Raw genomic sequence first — 20,823 nt, 5'->3', positions numbered from 1 at the left:
ATAATGTCAAACAAAACTGCTGCTGCTGTCTGGAAAGAGCTGTCTTTCTCACTTGTTCTGTAACAAACCCGAGAGAAATGTCTGTTCACCTCCATCATTTCACACGGTTAATACTGTCTGAACTTGCTGACATTGATATGAGAAACACTTCTCGAACACCTGTCAATTCTGCCTCGTAATTCACGAAAAGACTCTTACAGAAGCAATGCAGGGAAACATGACTTAATTTATTTTTACATTTTTATTTTTTTATTTATTTTTTCGAATTTTGCTTAAAATAGGAAAGAAAGAAACTTTTCAGAAATGCCACCGGAATTATCTATTGGTATTTCTACCGTTATTTCACCAGTTATTCAAGTCTAATCTACCATGCACTCTTCAGTATTTTTGGGACATGTGACTATAGAGTTTAACACACAATTGTAGGCTGTTTTGTTCTTCCTCTTCTTCTCAAATTATATCATATTGCTGTTCTTACTCCAGAAAGAAAACTAACTGCTCATGATACAGCACAAACCAAAATGCTTTCCGTCTCCACAGTTATCATATAAAAGTTCTTATATTCGTTGTCTATGCTATTCCTTATAAAAGTGTATGATTATTGACAATCGAATATTGGCTTGCATAAATTTAATATTGCAGTAAATGTTTCAATTTTTAAAAGCACAAGCAATCAAATCGATATATCACTATAAACAGGACTTGTGTTTTCTCTCCGCTGTTATCATGAATAATTAGGCAGCAAGTTTTAAAACTATTTAGCTATATGTAATGCCTTTAATTTCATAAAATAAAATCGTTTTAGTTTATCAACGTTAAATGTAGCCTGTAGTCTAATTAAACTATTTGAATGTTATGGTCTTAACTTATAGAACTTTAGTAATAATTGTTGTGAACGATAGATATTAATAAAATTCGTTATAAAGTTAAACTACATATATTCAATCTAAAAAAGGGAGTAAAAAGAGCCATGCGCTTGTGATTTGCTGTAGTTTTTGTTTGTTAAGCAAAGCGCTTAACTTTGCCCTTCATATGTGAATGAATGATTCCACTTGTCCTGGCAAGTGAAATAGTTGCTTTACGCGATCGTTGAAAGTTTTAAGACACGCAGGCGTTTCCATATCGACAGAAGTTTTCCACCAACAGCAACACAAAATACCCGCAATAAATGGGAATGAAAGGAAATCATTAAATCATTTGTCGCCTTTTCAATTTAAATGATGTTAACTCTTTTGTAAACAGACAACGCCTGCTCTATGTTTACTTCAACTATATTTTATCCTGAATATTTCAGAATGAGTTTTAAAAACATTCGGACTCTTTTCTCTTGTAAAAGAGATCCCTTATGAACACTGTGAATAATAAAACCTGTCTCACGGTGAATTAAATTTTAGAGACAAAGCTTATCGCGTATCGCTTTATCATTTGTAAAATAAGTCGCACACGTGCTTCCTCTGCAGAACTTTGTTTTAAAAAAAGGAATACTAGGCTAGCTACTAAATAAATAAATCAATAAATGTGTAGGGTATTATTTCTACCTTTTAAAACAACGATTATAACAACAATTTAAGAAGAGGAGGAGGAAGAAGAAGACAATAAGAAGCGCAGACTTTGACATGAACACTGTACATTAATCGTAACTACATCAAAAATTTCCATGGATCAGTTATTAAGAAAAAAAAAAAAAACAGAGAAAACCGGTTCATTGTTCTGCTGTACAGTGAGAGGGAGAGAGAGAGAGAGAGAGAGAGAGAGTGAGGGAGAGAGGGTGATTGACGTGAAGTGTGTCTGCTGTTGCATACAGCAGTGCAGTAGTGACAGGATAGTTGGTTTATATAGCGGTGACTCAGAGCGCAGCGCGCACTCGCTACATGAATGAGCGCGCGGAAGACACTGAACACACTATCAGCGCAGCACAGCTGCAAGAGGACGCCAGATCTGATCAAATGAGATGTCGTTTTAGATCAGTAACATACGTGACAAGTTTTACACACTTTTAAGAAGGCGATTATCAGATCTTTTGTGCTGAACGTCACACGGCGCGTATCTGGACACTATGCATTGTCAAGCAGAGCTGAGACTCGCGAGCAGCGCGCAGCTGAAAGCCGCCAGAAGACGATACAAGACTTTCATGATCGACGAGATCCTCTCCAAAGAAACTTGTGATTACTTCGAGAAACTTTCTCTTTACTCGGTTTGTCCCTCGTTAATCGTCAGACCCAAACCTCTGCATTCATGCTCGGGTAAGTGACACACTTTTTTATTTTTATTTTTTTATTTTTTGGGCAGTGCTTTCTAATTTTGAATGGACGTTGATATTTTTCATTTAGACATTCTTTGGTCTTTTTATGATGTATTTGCCCTTATATCTGAGAAAGAAAAAAAAAAGCACTAAAAAAACTAAAACCCAAAAAACTCGATGCATTTAACTTTTTCAGCCTTTTTATTGCAATTGCTAATTAAGAAAAACAAGCGGAAAATATAGTCATAATATGAGAGGAAATTACACAAGTTATTTTGATATGTTAAATGTAAGATTTAAGCAATGAAAGCATTGTTTATAATATGCATGCAACATGCTGTTGTAAAAAAAAGGGGGAGAAAAAGTTTTTTTTTTTTTTTTTACACAGAAATAAAATAAAGTTACTATGCTGTTTTTTCTTCCTATAATGAATTTGTAATGTTTTCACACGTGCGAAATCTTGCTCCGAAATTGAGTGTAGCACTTATTTTTGCTTTCATTAAGTATTTATATTAGAGTAGTTTATTGCAATAGATTTTAAAACTAGTAATAAAAAATATAATTTAACTTATTGTGTTTCTAAATTCTGTAAACGGAACGGCCAGGAAAGCGGTAGATTAACACATATTTCTAAATTCTTTATATAAAGGAGCGGCCAGAAAACCGATAGTTATTATCGATATTTTATCCTACATTAAACAATACGTTTCGCTAAAAATAATAAACAATTGTATATTTTATTCATAAATGTTAAAGTACTCCAACTCTTCTTACGCACTCGGTAAAGTGCATTTTTAACATATTTCGAATTCATATTTCTACTGAAAAGTTAAATATAATATTTAAATAGAAATATTTAAGTTCAAACGCTGTTTCTAGGAGGTGAGTTCAATTGTGCAATAGATAATGTGTTTGTGGTAAAGTCTTCTACTATCTAAAACATAAAAGGTAACGGCACCGCTAAAAGTGGAGTGACTTTTTTGTCTATAATAATAAATACTATAAAGATACGTGATGCGAACATCTCCCATCTACCTGACATGCACCTATTTGACATTATTTGCCCTAAAATACACATAAACATTTTTGTTCGGTTTTGTTTTATTTTATTTCCACCACATGCGTTGAGATATATATATATTAACATTATGTAAAACATTTCTTTTTGAATTTCATTTCGCTCATGAATAGTTGAATAGATAATAGTTAAACTCCACAGACAGACCACCCTTTGAAATATCACCACTCCCTGATGATTTATCATAGCACAATGAGATGACAGTCATCATATTTCATCTCTAAACGGTTTAGCCTACCATGTTTTGACCGTTTTTGCCTCAGTGACCTCAGGATATTGGTATGTGCATATTCCCCAAACTTCATTTGTTTCATTCATTTAAACTGTCACATTCATGAGTTGGCTATCTGTGGTAAAATAATGACATCTTCTCCTCTTACTTGCCCCAAGGAACACAAACTCTTGGAAGCCACAGGACGTTTATCTATTTACAGAACTGTTGCCACACTCTTGACTATGCAACATAGGATGCAGTCAGGTATGACTGAAGCAACAGGTGCAATGTCATTCCATCATAATGAGAAGCATTGTGTGAAGTTCACAAGACGTTGCAAAATGTTCCGGGCATGTCATTAATCCAGGTTTAAATACATCAGGCTGTATGGGACGCGTACAAAAACATTTGACCCTCAAGATCGTGATTGCATCATGGTAGTATTGGTAGCAGCACCCGTGTAATTAGGTTTAAAGGATTGATTAAGCACATTTGTGAATTCTCGCAACAACTGTGACCCATCCAAAGGTTTAGCAAGGACTTAACTCTGTCATTTCATATGTGAGTTCGCAAACAGAGAATCACAGATCCAATATTATTCCAGTTGTCATCTAACACTCACTGTTCAATATACCCTTTGCGCATTATTGTTCCCTATTAACATTTGACAAATGCAGAAAATGTACGCTGACAGTTATCCATATAAGTCCTGGCAGTGCAGGCCATTTATTTTTTCCTTATTTTTCTTTACAGTAGTTATATGACCATATAAAATCCGGTCTTGTAAAACTAAGTGCTGTAAGTTGCAAAACAAGCAAGTTTTTCAGGTCAGAATGACTGATCTCACAGCAAATCTTGTTTAGCATTGATGGATAGTTCTAGGTATATATCTTGTTTCACAACACACAAAAACAAAGAGATTTTCCTTAATTTCACAACCAATGATGATGATGCCCAAAAAGCCAATATTACAATCGGATACTTTGAAACATTTATGTTTATTTTTTTAAATAAACATTCTTGATTTACATTATGCTTCCATGAAGAATCTTTAACATCTTTCCAATGCACTATTTTTTTTTTTTTTTTAACTGGAAAAAGGCTCTTCAGATAATTCAAATGCTCTTTGCACTAAAAAAAACATGGTTCTTTTGACAACTGTTGACTGAAATGTTCTTTGAGGAACCCAAAAATTATTCTTCTATGGCATCGCTGTGAAATCCACTTTTGGAACCTTCGTTTGGAGAATGCATACGTTTGCAAAACTGAGCTGTAATTACATGTAGTCATTCATTTAGGAGACAAATTTATCTAAAGCAATTTAGCATCAAGTGTTGGGGTGCAAAATTCCAGACTAGTCTAGAAAAGTGCAAAGTATCCCTCTCCAATCTTGATGCGTGTTGACAGAGAGCATCTTTGCTCCTTCATACCTGCTGTGCAGTTTGTGAAATCAGAGACACATCCTCTAAACGGACGGGATCACGATAAAAATAGCTTTATCAGGTCACTCACTTTCATCATACCTAACCAATTAAACACAAACACACATGTGCAAGTGCAACAAAACATGCACACAAATGTATACCTATGTATGTATGAAGACATAAACATTTATGCGAGAATACACAGGCACGTTTATGCACACATGCTTCCTTCTGTCTGTATGTCCAGCTGTGAGGTACAAGGCAGTGTGAGAGTTTTGGCAGGCCGGGGCGGGAGGATAGAATATCCAGCCCAAATATCACAACGCTGCACACACTGTCTCTTTTCAAGTCTGAGGGGTGTGAGATATTCTATATGCCAGCACATCAATGGATGGTACTGCTTAATATAGAATGTAGCTGGCATTAAGACTGGCACTTACTAAAAGGCCATTGGCCCTGGACTTTCCCACATTGAATGGAATATCCGTCGTCACAACTACTGTAAACGTTGTTACCACTAGGAGGCGCTGTAAGACACGTCAAAATACAAGAGAGTCAATTAGTCAAAATGATATGGAATTTCAGAGCAAAACTAAATGATAACTTATTCAAATGCGCATTTTCCCCTTTATTTTCTCATTTAGTGTTTATCTGCTTCCAAACTTCAACATGACTGAATTCAACCCTGACTCATTAAAACAAGTATGTTCACTTGCTACTTCAAAATATCCGGTTACAGTTGTGACAGGCAGTCATTGACAGGCTAAATCATTTTTTAAATGTGTGATCATCTATGTGAAATTCAAACAGATTAAATACATTCTCTAATATTACAGGGCTCTTTGGTAAACTATATCGCGGCATTCACCTGTTAGATATTTCATATCCATTTAACGATGTGTTTGAATCGGCAAAGCTTCAAAACGTCTCTGCTCTGAGTGTTTAATGTATGCCTGTGTCAGCGCAGGGCAAATATAATCGTCATATATACACACGATTACAGTTAGAATGATGCAAGCTTGTTCCCGAATGTCCAAAGTAAAGATACAGTGTCTATTTAATAACTTCTGCAAACACAACCAATCTATTCACGACGAAATCATCCATTATTTAACGTACAGGCTTATATTACAACTGCAAGGTGTCAAATGCGCAAACAACAGGATTTATGGGTTAAACTCAACAGAAACACCAAACATTCTGAAACGCATATGACGTCACGACCTGCATCTCATAGCGATATTTGTTTTTTTTTTTTTTTTTTTTTTTTTTTTTTTGAGTTTTGGATGTTTTTCTGTAGTTTCCACAATTCTCCGTGAAGCTCCAGCTCTTACAGAAATTATTTACTACCTAATAGACACCTACAGGCCTACTGTAAACTCAAGCGGAACTTTCACTTATTGTGTATTACTCCGCGGATCGTATCAAAACGTAGGTCTGTCTCGCACAGTATTTCCCCGAATCGCCTGTAGCGAAAACGACCTTAGAGGACATCAGTATTAAAAGCATTATAGTGTTGTAACAATGTTCATTTTGTTGTTATGGTGATTATTTTGTGATTTGTAATGGACTATTTTTTTTAGCGGAAGTTTTAAAATTATACGATAAGTACAATTATTTATTTGTTATTATTATTATTATTTCATGTCCACGTATTTATTAATTTGGTGAGTAGCTGTGTAACAAGCTTGCGGTACAGTTATCTGGTCATTATCGCCAAGTAGCCCTTCAGGAAGATTCAAGGCCCCTCCACTTATTATCACCTTTTTTTATTATCTTGAAGACACTTGTCTGAATATATACTGGTGTTGACAAAGATAAGGTGTAGATCTACGCACTTTTTCACCTGAGAAGGGAGCACAGCATAATAGCAGGTTTTAATATTTCGTTTGGAGACACGTCTCTCATCGTAACACAGGAAAAGCTTTTAGGAGCATTTCTGAAAGGAGGAGATCCAGATAAAAATCATCGATAGTGTGATCTATGACAGCATGCTGAAAAACAACCTAATAGGAGGATGAGTTTCCTTTAGAGCAGTAAATGATTGAGAGACGGCTCACAGCCGTCCACACCTTGTCTTTTACATTCATCCACTGCAGACAATAAAAGCGGATGTCTTTCAGATGAGAACCAATTAAGTTCACACACACACATAAACAAAACATACAATTATAGATGCATTTTGTCACAATTGTCAGACCTCACCCATGATGCAACCCAGAGGGTGTGGCATTACACATTTATGGAAAGGTATTATCAGGGTATTACGGATATCTGTTGTGAGATCTTAGCTTTATTCCCTTTGGGTAATTTTGGAAGCCAAATAATTCACAGGGTACTGTTTCATGTCTAAACATTTATAAGTAACATTATACACAGAAGTACACTACTTAATGTTTTCCAGAGCTTAACGCTTTTTTACAGTCAGAAGGGATGTTGAGCCAAATAAAAAGCCATTAGCTGCATTATCAAACATTATTATGCTAGAGCATATTCTGCAAACTGGCTTGCAGCAAGGAAATTTTGGAAAAATAAACTCTTTCCAATCGCTTACAGAGGCTGAGCTCTATCTTATGTGTGTGTGTGTGTGTGTTTCTGTTCTTCCAACTTGCTGGATAGGTTTAACAGATATTGAGAGATAAAAACTCAAACGAGTGATGAAGCATTAAATCTGTCACCACCTGGCTCAACCAAAACACAGTGTACTGTGTTACTGAGAGTTCAAATGCACATCAAGTGCCAAATGAAATCATCCCGCTGGAATCCAATCGTTCACAGAAAATAACACAGGACTGAAAGAGCACAATCAAGAGCTTAAAGTTTGCTACTGTTTTTTTGGCCATCAGTCGGGGGAAAGCACGAGCTTCACACAGCTTTATTGTGAGTAAGAAAAACCTGACACTTTGTTCACAACATGTGAATGACAAGTCAAAGATTTTCCCTTACCCAGCATGTCATAACAAGGAAATGAAACACCAAACTGCCTTGGATATTTTTAGTTCAAATTAAATGTTACAGCTTTTTTTAGAAAGCAATTTTCACAATACTTTTCCCAAAACATAAACCGGACTTACAGTAATCCAGAAGTATGGCATCATAATAATAAGGCCTCAGGAAAATCTTACTGACTCATTTAGGTAAGTTCATTAATTAACTGGGATCTAGGATACAATTATGCAGCTTATTGATTGTCTTATTACCATTGCAAATGTGAATCAGAGATTGAGGTCAAACAAGCTGATGCATTAGTGCAGATGAGAAGAACAGCAGTATATGTCTGCTGTGAGAGAAGCGAATGTGCAAGAGTTTTAGCAAGTCTCTCTCTCTCTCTCTCTCTCTATATATAATAATAATTATACAGAAACTAAATGTTTACAAGACTTTTGTGCTGATGGCACACAGTGTGGATTTCGAAGTAAAAACAGGGAGGGCAAGAAAGAAGGAAAGAGAGATGAGCCAGAAGCGATGTCATGCCTGAACGTGTTGCATTGACAGCAATGAGATCATCCTGACTTACATGTGAAAGTGAGTGCATACATGTTTGTGCATTTATGTATGTGCGTGTGGAAAAGTTCTGCTTTCACTACTCTGTCCTGTTCTTCCACTATATTGCTCATAATAAAATAAAATAAAATAAAATAAAATAAAATAAAATAAAATAAAATAACATAACATAACATAACATAACATAAAATAAAATAAAATAGCAATAAGTAATATCTTCAAATATATATGATGTGTACAGGGCTTCCAACTGCTAGGTTTGCCTAATGGCATTACGAGCCATTTATAAAGTAGTTTACTTTGCCTATCTAGATCTGCATAAAAGCCCTGTAGGCAAGGACTCTTTAATGACATTTTTAATGAAATTATTATTTTATTATAGTAAAGAAAAGGCAACAATTTCAGTATTTAAGAGAAATTGCATCCCAATATTTGCAGTAAATTGCAACAAATACAAACTTTAATGTTTTTATATGTAATGAACTTCTGATGTTAATGTTTCCCTCAGGTCATATTCAATAAGGAAATGATTTTTGATAAAATATTTGGCTTTACCACAGTCATTTTTCTTATTATCTATAAGCAATCAAATGATTAGATAAGACTCCCAGGCATTTACCGGGATTAAATAAGATTGCAACCAATTTGCCTGTGAAATGGACATGACATCATGTATTCATTTCACCGAACGCTCTTCCATTCTCACCTTACTCAGTAAATCTCAGGATCTTTTTTTTTTTTTTTTTTTTTTGCTTGATGACATAAACTTTTTTCTCCTGAGGTATTATTCGCTCGCTGAAGCGACCTCTCTCTGCTCAGACGGGCCTGTGTTGCATTTTATGGAGTCTGGCGTCTCGCTGATGTATGAAAAAAAAAGACCAGGAGACAAAGAAAGAGAGAGTTAGAAATATTAAAACTGTAAGGGAGGGGGTACGGATGCCCCAGTTAAAAATTATTACCCAGAGTGCATTGTGTGGCTGACAGTTTGTATCATAGGAGAGTCATTATACTCCCAGAGTTCAGTGTAAAACACTAGTTACATCACCAGAGCAGACCTAAGGTTCAGCCACCTTACATCACACGGGGCGAAACTCTTAACACTTACCTACACCATTAGTGAAGGTAGTCTGACACCATTACAAGGTTTGAGTTCACTCGGACATGACGGCTGTTAAAGCTCAGCGTTATTGGCGACTCGCTTTAGCAGCTTGTAAACTGGATTTTACAGTCATGTATGATGTTTAATAGACCTGATAAGAACAGAACTGTTTTTTCACATATTCAAGTTTGAAATTTTCAAATAAAGTTTAAAAAATAAAAATAAAAAATTGGAAATTGCCATAATCATAATAATGAATCTTGCATAATGAAACCAGTAACAATAAAAGTACAAAGGAATTTGTATTACACTGACTTATAATTCTGACTTATATTATAACTTATAATAGCAGAATAATTCTGATATGCTATAAATTATTAAAATTAAAAATTTAAATATTTTCTGAGTGGAACAAGAAATTCAAAATAGATAGATAAATAGATAGATAAATAGATAGATAGATAGTGAAGTGAATGTTTAATAGAACTGATAAGAGCAGAACATTAATCACCTTGTTGATGATCATTAATGATTTTTGTTATCGAAAATGATCAATATTTGTATAAAATCAGCATTAACCAGACCATTATGTTCACTGTTTGCTCTCGCAGGCCCTACTCCTCTGAGATCGTACCCTCTCCTGTCTGTGATCACACACCAGCCACCCAGCAGCCTCCCGCAGATCTCTCAGGCGTCTCCTCACCTGCCCCTTCTGTCACCCCAGCACCCACTGAGCTCAGAGCCCTCGGCCAGCGAGACACCCGTCAGCATTAGCAGCGAATCAGACACTGAGCACAGCACTCCGCGGCTGAAGAAACCCCGCCGCAGCCGGACCATCTTCACAGAGCTGCAGCTCCTGGGCCTGGAGAAGAAATTCCAGAAACAGAAATATCTCTCCACTCCAGACAGGTCAGTGGTTGATGAGGAAACATCATATCACTGTGATTGCTTAGAAAAGATTTTTGCTTAGAAAAGGTTTATGTTTTTCAAACAGAACATAGGATGCCCAATTTTCCACAAGTTGATATGATTCTTTGGGGTCTTCATGAAATGTCTGCAACATACTTTGGTTAACCCTTGTGCGTCAATAATAATAAAAAAAAGTTACACATAGGTCCTTAGTGGACAAAAATGTCCATGTCAAAAAATATTACAAGCACACACACAATTTTTTTTATGACCCGCATTCAGACCACACTCTGACATCCATACCAACACACCCACACAATTATAACTGTATTATTTATCCAGTTGGCTCTATAATATGCAGAGGCAGAAAATAAAAAATAAAGTGAGAATTTGCTTTATTGGCCAAATCTAAAAAAAATGGCACCATCTGGTAAAAAATTGTAAAAAGTTTAATTTTGAAGCCTTGCCAACAGAATGAAAGCTTGTCAACAAACATTGCATCATTTTACAGTTAAATGGCACTGTGATTAAAAATAGCAGTTTTAATGGGTTTCAATGGGGACATTTTTGTCCTTAAGGTCCTGAGATGAACAATTTTTTGTACCTAGTGCAAAATAGATTTATTAAAGGAAATGGGGTGAAATAGTAAAATTACAATAAAAATACACACCTGTGCCAAAATTTATGCAGCTGGCAATAACACAGGCAAAATGATCAACAAGAACAACACTGAAATGGACAAAAATGTCCAAAAGGTTGCACAAGGGTTAAAATACCTCAATGATCGTGTAAAGCAACACCCTTTTTTACCTTGTCAAAAACAGCTGTGTTCACAGCGACCCGTTTCGGTGCATGTCTCTTTAAATGCTAATGAGCTACTGCTTACCCCACCTTTTTGTGTATTCGGTGGTGCATCACCATCAAAAACAGAACTAAGTGGCTCTGATTTTGGGAGAAAATGAAGACTTTTATGTTCACTTTTACATCCAGCTACAAAACAGCTGCATTGCGAGACACTGTTGTCACTACAGCTGCTCAAGTGCGGAGAAAATGGCAGACAGCGTACAACTGGCTGAGGGCGGAAATATGCTAATACAGGTCGTGGGCGGAGCTTGACAGTGTGATAATTGAGATTATTTCATTTTTTAAGGATTAAAAAAGGGGGTGAATGGATTTTTATCATTATAGGGTGGTTGTATCCACACTGCTAAGACACATTTATATGCAAACACCATCTAATAGTGAATTTTGCATTTATGTCCCATTTAAGGTCAGTATTTGTGCCTCATAAGTTATACTGAAAAACTGGAATATGGCATAAATGTGCAATAATCAATCTTGTACAGAAGCCAGAAAACATGAAGAAAAAGTTCATAGAAATTTGATCAAATTTCAAATTGATACGCTAAGCAGAGTAATTATGATACACTATAGATGTACATTTTTTAATTTTATCTGATATTGTTTCTGAGTGGAGCATAAAATTCATTCTGGGGTTGATTGGAATATAAAATGTAATATTAAATCTTGCACAACGAAACCAGTAACATTAAAAAAGTACACAGTATGTTGATTTTAAGAAAGCAGAGTAATTATAATATAATATAAATTAAAATAATTCTAAATGCATATAAAACTTGAAACAACTACAACAACAACAACAAAACTCACTGCTAGCAGCTAAACTATTACAGCACTGTGTTGCAGTTAAGACGACAGTAAGATTTTAACCATGCTTTGAATTGCAAAAGAAGCCTTTAAAAGAAACACTACCCCATTCAAGACAACAGGGACACATGCCAAGAACAGCAAACAAAAATGTATTACATTGATTTCATGCCAATCATTTAAAGCACACACAGGTGTATTTTAAAAAAAAAAAAAAAAAACGTTGGGGCTTTGTACAATGAGATGAGGTAATCTACGTGTCGTGGGTCTTCTCTCATGGGACAATTTTTTGGCCATAACACTTTTTCCATTTGAGTTTGGCTCTGCTTTTAGATTTGGCCGGAGTGGATGTGTTTCCATTATGGCCCAAAGTGTGCATTTGAGTAAAAATCCCACAAAATCAGTTCTGTCCCACCTACAATGATTCTAAGCGTGTCTGCCACACACACACACACACACACACACACATTCTCTGAATTGTTGGTCAGACACAGCCTTAGGACGGATCCTGAGGCATATGAGCTGTCAGACAGAATTGTCTGAAAACTGTCAGCACCACCAGACGTACAGAGTAAAGAAAACCACCACAAGACTTCCTCTAACATACTCATTCAAAATTGTCAAGAAAGACAATGCGTCTGACTCAAAGTGAAAAGCATTTGTAAGTATAGACATATATTGAAATTTATTTTGATATTCAATTATCATGGCAAATAGCTGGTATGAATATCAATGTAAATGTAAACCTACATTGTTTATTTTTTGTCTTTACAATAAAATTGGCAACCTAGAATTTTCCATGCTTTAGGCAAAAATGCAATTTATTATTATTATTATCATCATCATCATCATCATTGACAACAACATTAAAATAATAAAAAAACAAGCCCTGATATTGTTGAATTCTATCATGAGGTAATAATGATAATAATAAAATAATATATAATAAAATAGTAAAAATAATAATATGCAAAACAAAATAAAAGCAGCTTTAAAAATGATTTATAAAATGTCACAATACTCAGTATATTGATTATTATAACTTATTAGTATTATTAACATAATAAATAAAAATACAATTATAAAATACAACAAAAAATTAAAAAACATATTTTAAGCTTTAAAAATGCTTAATGTTGCAATATAGAGCATATTGATTTATGTCATGCAGTTTTAATTGCAGTTTGTTAAAAATAATGTTAAAAACAAACAAGCTTTAATTTTGTTGAATTTCAGTATATGAGCTAAATCAGACTTCTAATAAGAACTGATCCTGATATAGTTAGCAACATAATATCCATCCCTAATTTGTCATTTTCTCAGCAATTACAAACCTAAACCAGACACAAGTTAAATGTGAGAAGATGGCATGAAAGAGGTCTGTTTTGTTGGTTCCTGCAGGGGTCGATCGGTTCTGTTCTCTGTGGAGGTTTTGGCTAAAGGCCGCTTAGTTCATAGCAAGGTCACGATTAAGCTCTCTCTATCACTCTGTCACACATATCATGGCCTGCAGCTCTGCCTCAGGAATCAACTAATTAATTTGTGGCTGAATAAGAAACAAGTGAGGGAAATTCCTCATCTCCTGGCAAGTTTGAGGAATGGGCCTCAAAGTGCCTCAGGTTGATCTTCTATCAGTCTCAAAGACGACCTGAAGGTATTGTGCTGTTTTTGGCTTGTCCGCCTAGGCCACACAATCAGAGCATGAAAGCAATGAAAAACATGTCGCAATATAGAGCATAATGATTTATATCATGAAGTTTTAATGGTTTTTTATGAGGCAGAGATTATAATAATCATCTTCATCATCATTATGAATAAATGTCAGAACCCAAACTGAGCTTAAATTAAACTCATAGTTGCAAGGAACGTGCCGACAGCGGAATGCAGCATGTGTGTGTGTGGTTTCTCTCTGAAGAATAATAAGCACAAACACAGAGGTGCTTTTCTTACCGCCAGTTACAGCACAGAAAGCAGCCACAAATGACAGACAGCTAGACTGGTGAGGTTTTTTAAAAAAAAAACACTAATTTTCCCCACCACTTGCGGTCATATGTTTTGCTTAAACATAATTCACCATCTTTCACCATTTACTGTATGACAGATATGACAATTAACAAATAAATATATACATAATTCATGTTTTACTTTACAAAGACAAATGACTTTTTTGTAGCCTCAGTAAAAGAACTACAAATATAGTAGTATTACTTTGTGGTTAGTATGAAAATACATGGTGCAAGAATTAATTGACAGTATATTTATTTGTCTTTTTTATGAAATTATTTTGAAAGAATTCTAATTAATAAAATAATGAACAATAAAATAAATGTAATAAAATTAATTGACTGTAGTGTTAGCATTTGATACTTAACTATGGTACTGTCACTGGTACCTTTTAGGAAGACATTAACTTTAATACAATGGAAAAAACTCTTGTCTCATACGCAAGTTAGATGACAAGAGAGGAAAATTAGATAACAGACAGATAAAGAGGAAGAAACAGGAGATACCAAAGTCAAGGGCTTTTGAGCGCAAGTGTTAATCTGCTCATTTCCAGAAGATCACTGCACCTCACAGTCACGTGACTCTCTGAAAGGCTCGACTGCGGAGGTGCGTAATCCAGCTTGGCTGGTGTAAGCCACTTTGAAAGCAGAGAAATCTGTGCACTTTTTTGATATTTGGCTCTCCCTTGCCCTCAAATCCCATCTCACATGTCCCCCCTCTTTGCCTATCACGTTACAGCAGACCAGTCACTGCATTAGTCATGCGCTGCCTGCCGAAGTGCCCCGAAACGAACCTCTGTTGCCTTCGGGCAAGTCAGGAGCTCCATGACTGAATTACCTTATCCTGTATAGATAAAGTGTGATGGCATTCTACGGGAGGTCTGCAATTACATTCGGCCTGGGAAGACTTTTCAGTCCATAGCTTGGCAAAATCTTCGGATATGTCATGCCAGCTTTGGGAATTTTGCAGTGATTACATGTACATCTGCACTCTAGATGGCCACCCACTGTCTTTTATGCATAAGACAACAGGTGACTTTGGGATTTCGGTCAATTACTTCCAGTTCTGAAGTTTCCTTGCCATCCTTATTACTTCTTTTTGGGGGTTTTTTTTTGCACCAGAATGGCATTCAGGCTCTGCTCCTAAATTCTGTCTAAAAAAGAGTTACTACTGTCTACATAGCTTCATAACCAGTGTTGGGGGTAACGCATTACAAGTAACATGAGTTACGTAATATTTTTACTTTTTCCAAGTAACTAGTAAAGTAACGCATTACTTTTCAGTTGACAAGAAAATATAGTTACTTTTTTAAAATAAGTAACGCCAGTTACTCCCCCCCCCATTTATTGATTAAAATCTCTCCTGTTCCCTTGTTGAGAGAATTCAGGAGTAAGATGTTAGATCTAGAATAAATGTGAACATGCATTAATTCATCTCACTCACAAAAAACAAATTCAGTATTCCTCAAAATTAATAAAAACAGTGAAATTCAACTCAGAATATGATGCAAACCTGCAATAATTAAATATGTTCAATAATACAAATATCCTTTATGCATTTAATCCCATTTTATTAACCAATGTCTTTGCCGATCTTTGATGATCCAATTCAACCATACTAATAAGCAAAAAATACTCAAGATAATCTATTTAATCTATCTAAGAATTTATTGCTACCTGGTCTCATGGCAAAAACGTACCTGCATGGGGACACTTTTTCACGATATGTAAAATAAGTACAAAGTAAGTACATATCACTGCAGTTTCCAAAACCAAACTCCGACACCTTTTTTCATTCCTTTTAGCACAAAGTATTATGCTTTCGAATGTTACTAGCATCACATATCCAGCTTCATATACACAGGCTTTCAAACGTGATGGCTTTCTTTGGTAGAAGAAAAGGCGAAGAGCTTTGGTTCGAATCCCGTGTAACTACAGTTCGACAAAACAGTTCAAATCTGCACGCAAAGAAGATTCTAATGGCACGCTTGGGTCAACAAATGCATGTTTATATCAGTTTTGCATTTGTTAACACTATCGGGTAGGTTTAGGGATGGGTTTGGTGTAGGGCATATTTACAACACCATAGTCCCCGGATATTTAAACTCTGAACCACCGCCATACGTACCTGAAGCAACGTAATAAAACACAGCAATACGTATCTATATCAACGCAATAAAAACGTGCTGGGTTTTATTTCTCTTTGAAACTGTCGCGAAACGTGCAGCAAGGTACGTAAAAACGGTGTTGCAGAAAAGTACCCAGAGGTGCGTATTTTTTTGCGACTGGGTTGATTTATTCATTTAATTTTCATATTATTTTTAAGCATTCAGTTTGCTACACATTCAATAGCATTAAAAGACATATTAAACCCACCCACCCCCTATTTTCTAATAATTTGGAGCATTTTTTTGGCTGAGCCCTGGTTGGTTTTTGATTCATGCAATTGATATTTATGCAGGAACTCTGCATATCATATAAATAGCACTCCTTGTATAAAGTGCTTATAAAACTTGGACTCACAATTTAATGTAATAGAGGCGACACAATAAGGTTTGGGTAAAATAGCATTTATGTATGTATGTATTTATTTGAATTTTGTCCAAAATATGTATCTTAGGATGTAGTATAATTTAGTTTCTTACTTTGTGTCGGGAGTACACCTAAAATGATGCCTTAAAACGCTCCCTCTGTAGGCAGCTCATTAGGTTTTGGAACAGAATAATATCCTTTCAGTTGTATTTGATTTATGCACTTTCTCTGAACTCGTGGTTTTATTGTACGTGTGTGCAGATTGGACCTGGCTCAGTCTTTGGGACTCACACAGCTCCAGGTGAAGACATGGTACCAGAACAGACGCATGAAATGGAAGAAAATGGTGAGTCAGAAAAACTTGCTGAAGGCTAACAAGGGCTATGTACCTTACAAGCCTATTTCGTTAGCATACTGTCATCTTGTATCAATGAAACATCTGTGTTGAAACTGCACCAAAGCTTTGTGTGTGGAAATAGAAACATATCATTAAAAGTCCATTAGACAGTGTTGAGCTGCCCTCCTCAGCACTCAATACAATCAGTGCATGTAACAGCGATGACCCCAGGCTGCTGGTTGTTTGAGTGATGATTTAAACGACAGTACAGGTCTACGTCAGCGTCAAGCATGAACAAAAGATCAACAGAACGTTCACCTCTGAGATAAACGAGCGCAAACGACCAGCCCATGAGGCTATATATCTTCCCTTAATCACTGTAATAACCATCCTCACCTTTGACTAGGCTCACATTTTTCACAGCTCATATGTGTGTCCATGTTTCTCTAGGTGCTAAAAGGAGGACACGAGGCTCCGACCAAGCCCAAAGGCCGACCTAAGAAGAACTCCATCCCAACTACAGAGGAGATCGAAGCCCAGGAACGGCTGGCGGCCAAACTAGCAGAGGAGCAGAGGCTACGAGCCGAAGAGGAAGAGGAGGTCTTCCAATCTCAACCTCAAGATCTCAGTACATCCGCTACATCCGAGTCCATCTGTCCAGAAACTCCAGCGCAAGAACAGGCCCCTCCATCTCCGTCAGAAGCAATGACAACCAGCTAAATGCAGATGCATAACCAAAGACAGCTACTGAAAGACTTTGATGCTCTCTGGACTTGAGCAGATGAACGGCTTCCCAAGCCTGATTCTGAGCTGACAGTGGCCCTAAAAAAGTATGGCGGTACTTTAGACACACGAAAATGTGTGAATGTCATTGCAAAACAACAAAACATCAAACTAAGTGGCTTCTATATCCAACACAGACAGAATAAGCACACTTCCCAAGTGAAACATTTCACAAAACTAAGCTTTTAGGTGTTAAATGATAAAACGTGTTCTGGTTGTCAAAGTGTGGATCATGTTCATACCCAGTTTCCAAAAAATAAGTTTTAAGAATGTTTTGCTAATATTCCCATTAGGTTCTAAAAACATTTCCTCAATGTTCTCTAACTGTTCAAATCATCTCTCTTTTTTAAAAAAATGTTTTAAAAACGTCATTCCATTTTATCATTTTGCAAACATTACAGAACCGTTACTTTTGAATGTTCTCTGAACATTCTGAAAGAAGTAGTGACATTTAAAAAAATGTTAGACGAACGTCCAATTACAACGTTTCAGAAAAAAAATGTTCCATTAATGATGTATAGATAACGTTTTGGGAACTTTCTTAAAGGGACAGCTCACCCCAAAATTTAAATTCTGTGGTCATTTACTCACCATCATGTTGTTCCAAACATATTTTAGTTTTTGCCTGCTGCTGAACACGAAAGAAGATATTTTAAGTATAGTGCTGATAGTGCTGATAACCAAATCATTTCTGGTCTCCACTGACTTCCGTAGTATTTTTTTCCCCTTCATAATATGAAAGTCAATAGGATCCAGCAACTGTTTGGTTACCCATTTCTTTAAAATATCTTTTTTTTTTTATGTTCAACAGAAAAAAAAAAAAAAGTATCTCATACAAGTTTGGGAAGAAATTGAGGGTGAGTAAATGATGACATTATTTTTATTTTCTTCATAAAATCATACATCCACTAAAAATCACACTGAGCCCGTTTGTTTGCAGATTTTGTTATTGAATGCAATGACATGCAGGCATTTTATAGTATGCCTAAGTGTCCAATTACTTTCCACTATATATGGCGTTGCAGTGATCAACATTGTAACATTGCTTTAAATGTTTCTGTCATACAGCTGCCTCTCTGAAATGTATTTTATAAAATTTTAAAGCCATTAATATGCTGCCAGATATGGCGACATATAAAACTGAATCACACAGACTGACTTTCTTGCACCAGTGCAGCACATTCTATTTGGACAAGCAGTAAGTGTTTATTTTTTTTTCTAGGTATGTTCCTCTGTTTCCCTGTAAATATTACTTGTTTAATTGCGCCTGTAGTTTACGGTGCACCTGTGTACCGTAGCTTGGGATTCTGTGCCAAAACACATATATCTGAGAAGCTAAAGTGCCCTTTGAGGTTTTTTTTTCTTTTTTTACATATCCATGAAGCTGCTGCCATTAAAAGTTAATAGGACGGGTTAGTATGAATACCAGTGTAAACACGTACAGAGTTCTGGATTTCGCATGAGAAAATGTTGCTCTTTTTAAAGCAGGATTGTCCAGTTTGGGTAAAGATTAGCTTTATCCATTTAACATCTCAATGGATAAAGAATCTGTCAGCTTAGTAGAGAAAAAGAACATAAATTCTGAGAAAACATTAAAGGTAGTATTGATTTAAGTAAACCTTCCAAAGTGCCCACTCTGCCATACGACAATGTATTTTCACTGTTCCTGTTTGCAGAGAAAAATGGTTTCTTTTGTTCATTTTATGCGTGGCATGCTTCGACTTCATTGTATTTCAACCGAATCCTTTCTTCAAATCACTTTTTGTGTGTGTATAACCTTTGCACGGCCATTTAGTACTATTCTTTGAGGTCGAAACACATGATATATGAACTCCCAGATGGATCATGCTAGCTATTGTATGTTTCGTCCCATTTCATTCCCTTTGAATGAAAAAACGTTGAACCCTTTTCCCCCACCCTGGTGTGGCGCAGTATGACACCACTAAGTGCAGGCTGGTTTTATTACTGTAAGAAAAACCACTTAATCTGTCAGGGACGCAAAGCAATTAATAAATCAAACTCACACTAGTAAAACCTGCAAAAAAAAAAAAAAAAAACTGCCAAAAAAAACGAAAATCTGCGGGACATGTCAAAGCCTGCGGGAGCTCTGCACATGCCTACAACTGACTGACGGCCCACAAATACATCATCACAGTCTCCTCTATCCTGCATGTCATAAGCTCTGTTTCCAACCGTTGTTGCCTTTTGCAAAGATTTTATTCGTATAGCTGTTTTTTTTTTTTTTCCCTGTGTTCGGCTAAAAACAAATATTGAAAATATATTCCTTCTTTGATATAAAAAAACACTATTTTTCTGGTGTACATACTGAATTTTATTGGGTGAGTAGTTATTTTGTATTTTTTTTGTTTTGTTTTGGAGGATAAGACTATATAGATATTTGACGAGAATCCCTTTTTCACCCAAATGTTCTGTAATTTTTATTGTATGTGTGTGTGTTTGCATATTTAATAACATTTAATAAAGATACCATTAATTTTGGAGGTCTAATATCATGATTTCTGATCAGACATACTACATCCTATATACAAACAAACAAAGAAATAAAAATACAAAAAGTGTAGGATTTACATTAAAACAATTCTTTGTCTTTTATTTCACAAATAACTCAAAGAGATAGCAAGTAACACACTGAATTAAATTAGTAATTTAAGGTTGAACGACTGAAATAGTATTTTATTGTAAAATGTACTTTAATCTTTATTCACAAGTTTTATTTATTTATTTATTTTACAGTGAAGGTGTCTCAATCAGCTCCCCTACTCAATAGTAAGTGCACCATAGGGGATTCAGTCATTTTCAAAATTGTTTCAGTTCACAGATTTTCTCTCCATTGAAATTCCCAGAATGCAACACAAAAGCCAAAAACTATATTCATGTACCAGAAATGCTGTCATCTCTTTTAAAATTTCAAGCCAGTTTGCTATTACAGCTCACTCATAATGTGCATAAAAGACAAACCTGCTTCTTCTGCAAACTTTTAAGTGTGATTTAGGTTTTATTAAAAAATTG

The 20,823-nt window shown here is 35.7% G+C and overlaps 1 protein-coding gene across 1 annotated transcript; it reads left to right on the top strand.

The window, feature by feature from the left end:
• The first annotated feature begins 1,831 nt into the window (after positions 1 to 1,831).
• On the top strand, positions 1,832 to 20,291 carry barx2 (BARX homeobox 2). Its single transcript, XM_051134610.1, has 4 exons — positions 1,832 to 2,243; positions 10,173 to 10,470; positions 16,935 to 17,019; positions 17,461 to 20,291. The coding sequence occupies exons 1-4, from the start codon at positions 2,057 to 2,059 to the stop codon at positions 17,728 to 17,730; spliced, it is 840 nt and encodes a 279-aa protein (XP_050990567.1). The 5' UTR covers positions 1,832 to 2,056; the 3' UTR covers positions 17,731 to 20,291.
• Positions 20,292 to 20,823: the final 532 nt, after the last annotated feature.

Source organism: Labeo rohita, chromosome 18 (genome assembly GCF_022985175.1).
Source record: "Labeo rohita strain BAU-BD-2019 chromosome 18, IGBB_LRoh.1.0, whole genome shotgun sequence".
NCBI lineage: Eukaryota > Metazoa > Chordata > Actinopteri > Cypriniformes > Cyprinidae > Labeo > Labeo rohita.
This window is presented reverse-complemented; position numbering and strand designations above follow the sequence as displayed.

Coding starts and splice junctions, on each gene's coding strand:
- barx2 (XM_051134610.1), top strand. CDS start 2,057: ATGCATTGTCAAGCAGAGCTGAGACTCGCGAGCAGCGCGCAGCTGAAA. Junction 2,244..10,172: donor ACCTCTGCATTCATGCTCGG/GTAAGTGACACA, acceptor TTGCTCTCGCAG/GCCCTACTCCTCTGAGATCG. Junction 17,020..17,460: donor GCATGAAATGGAAGAAAATG/GTGAGTCAGAAA, acceptor ATGTTTCTCTAG/GTGCTAAAAGGAGGACACGA.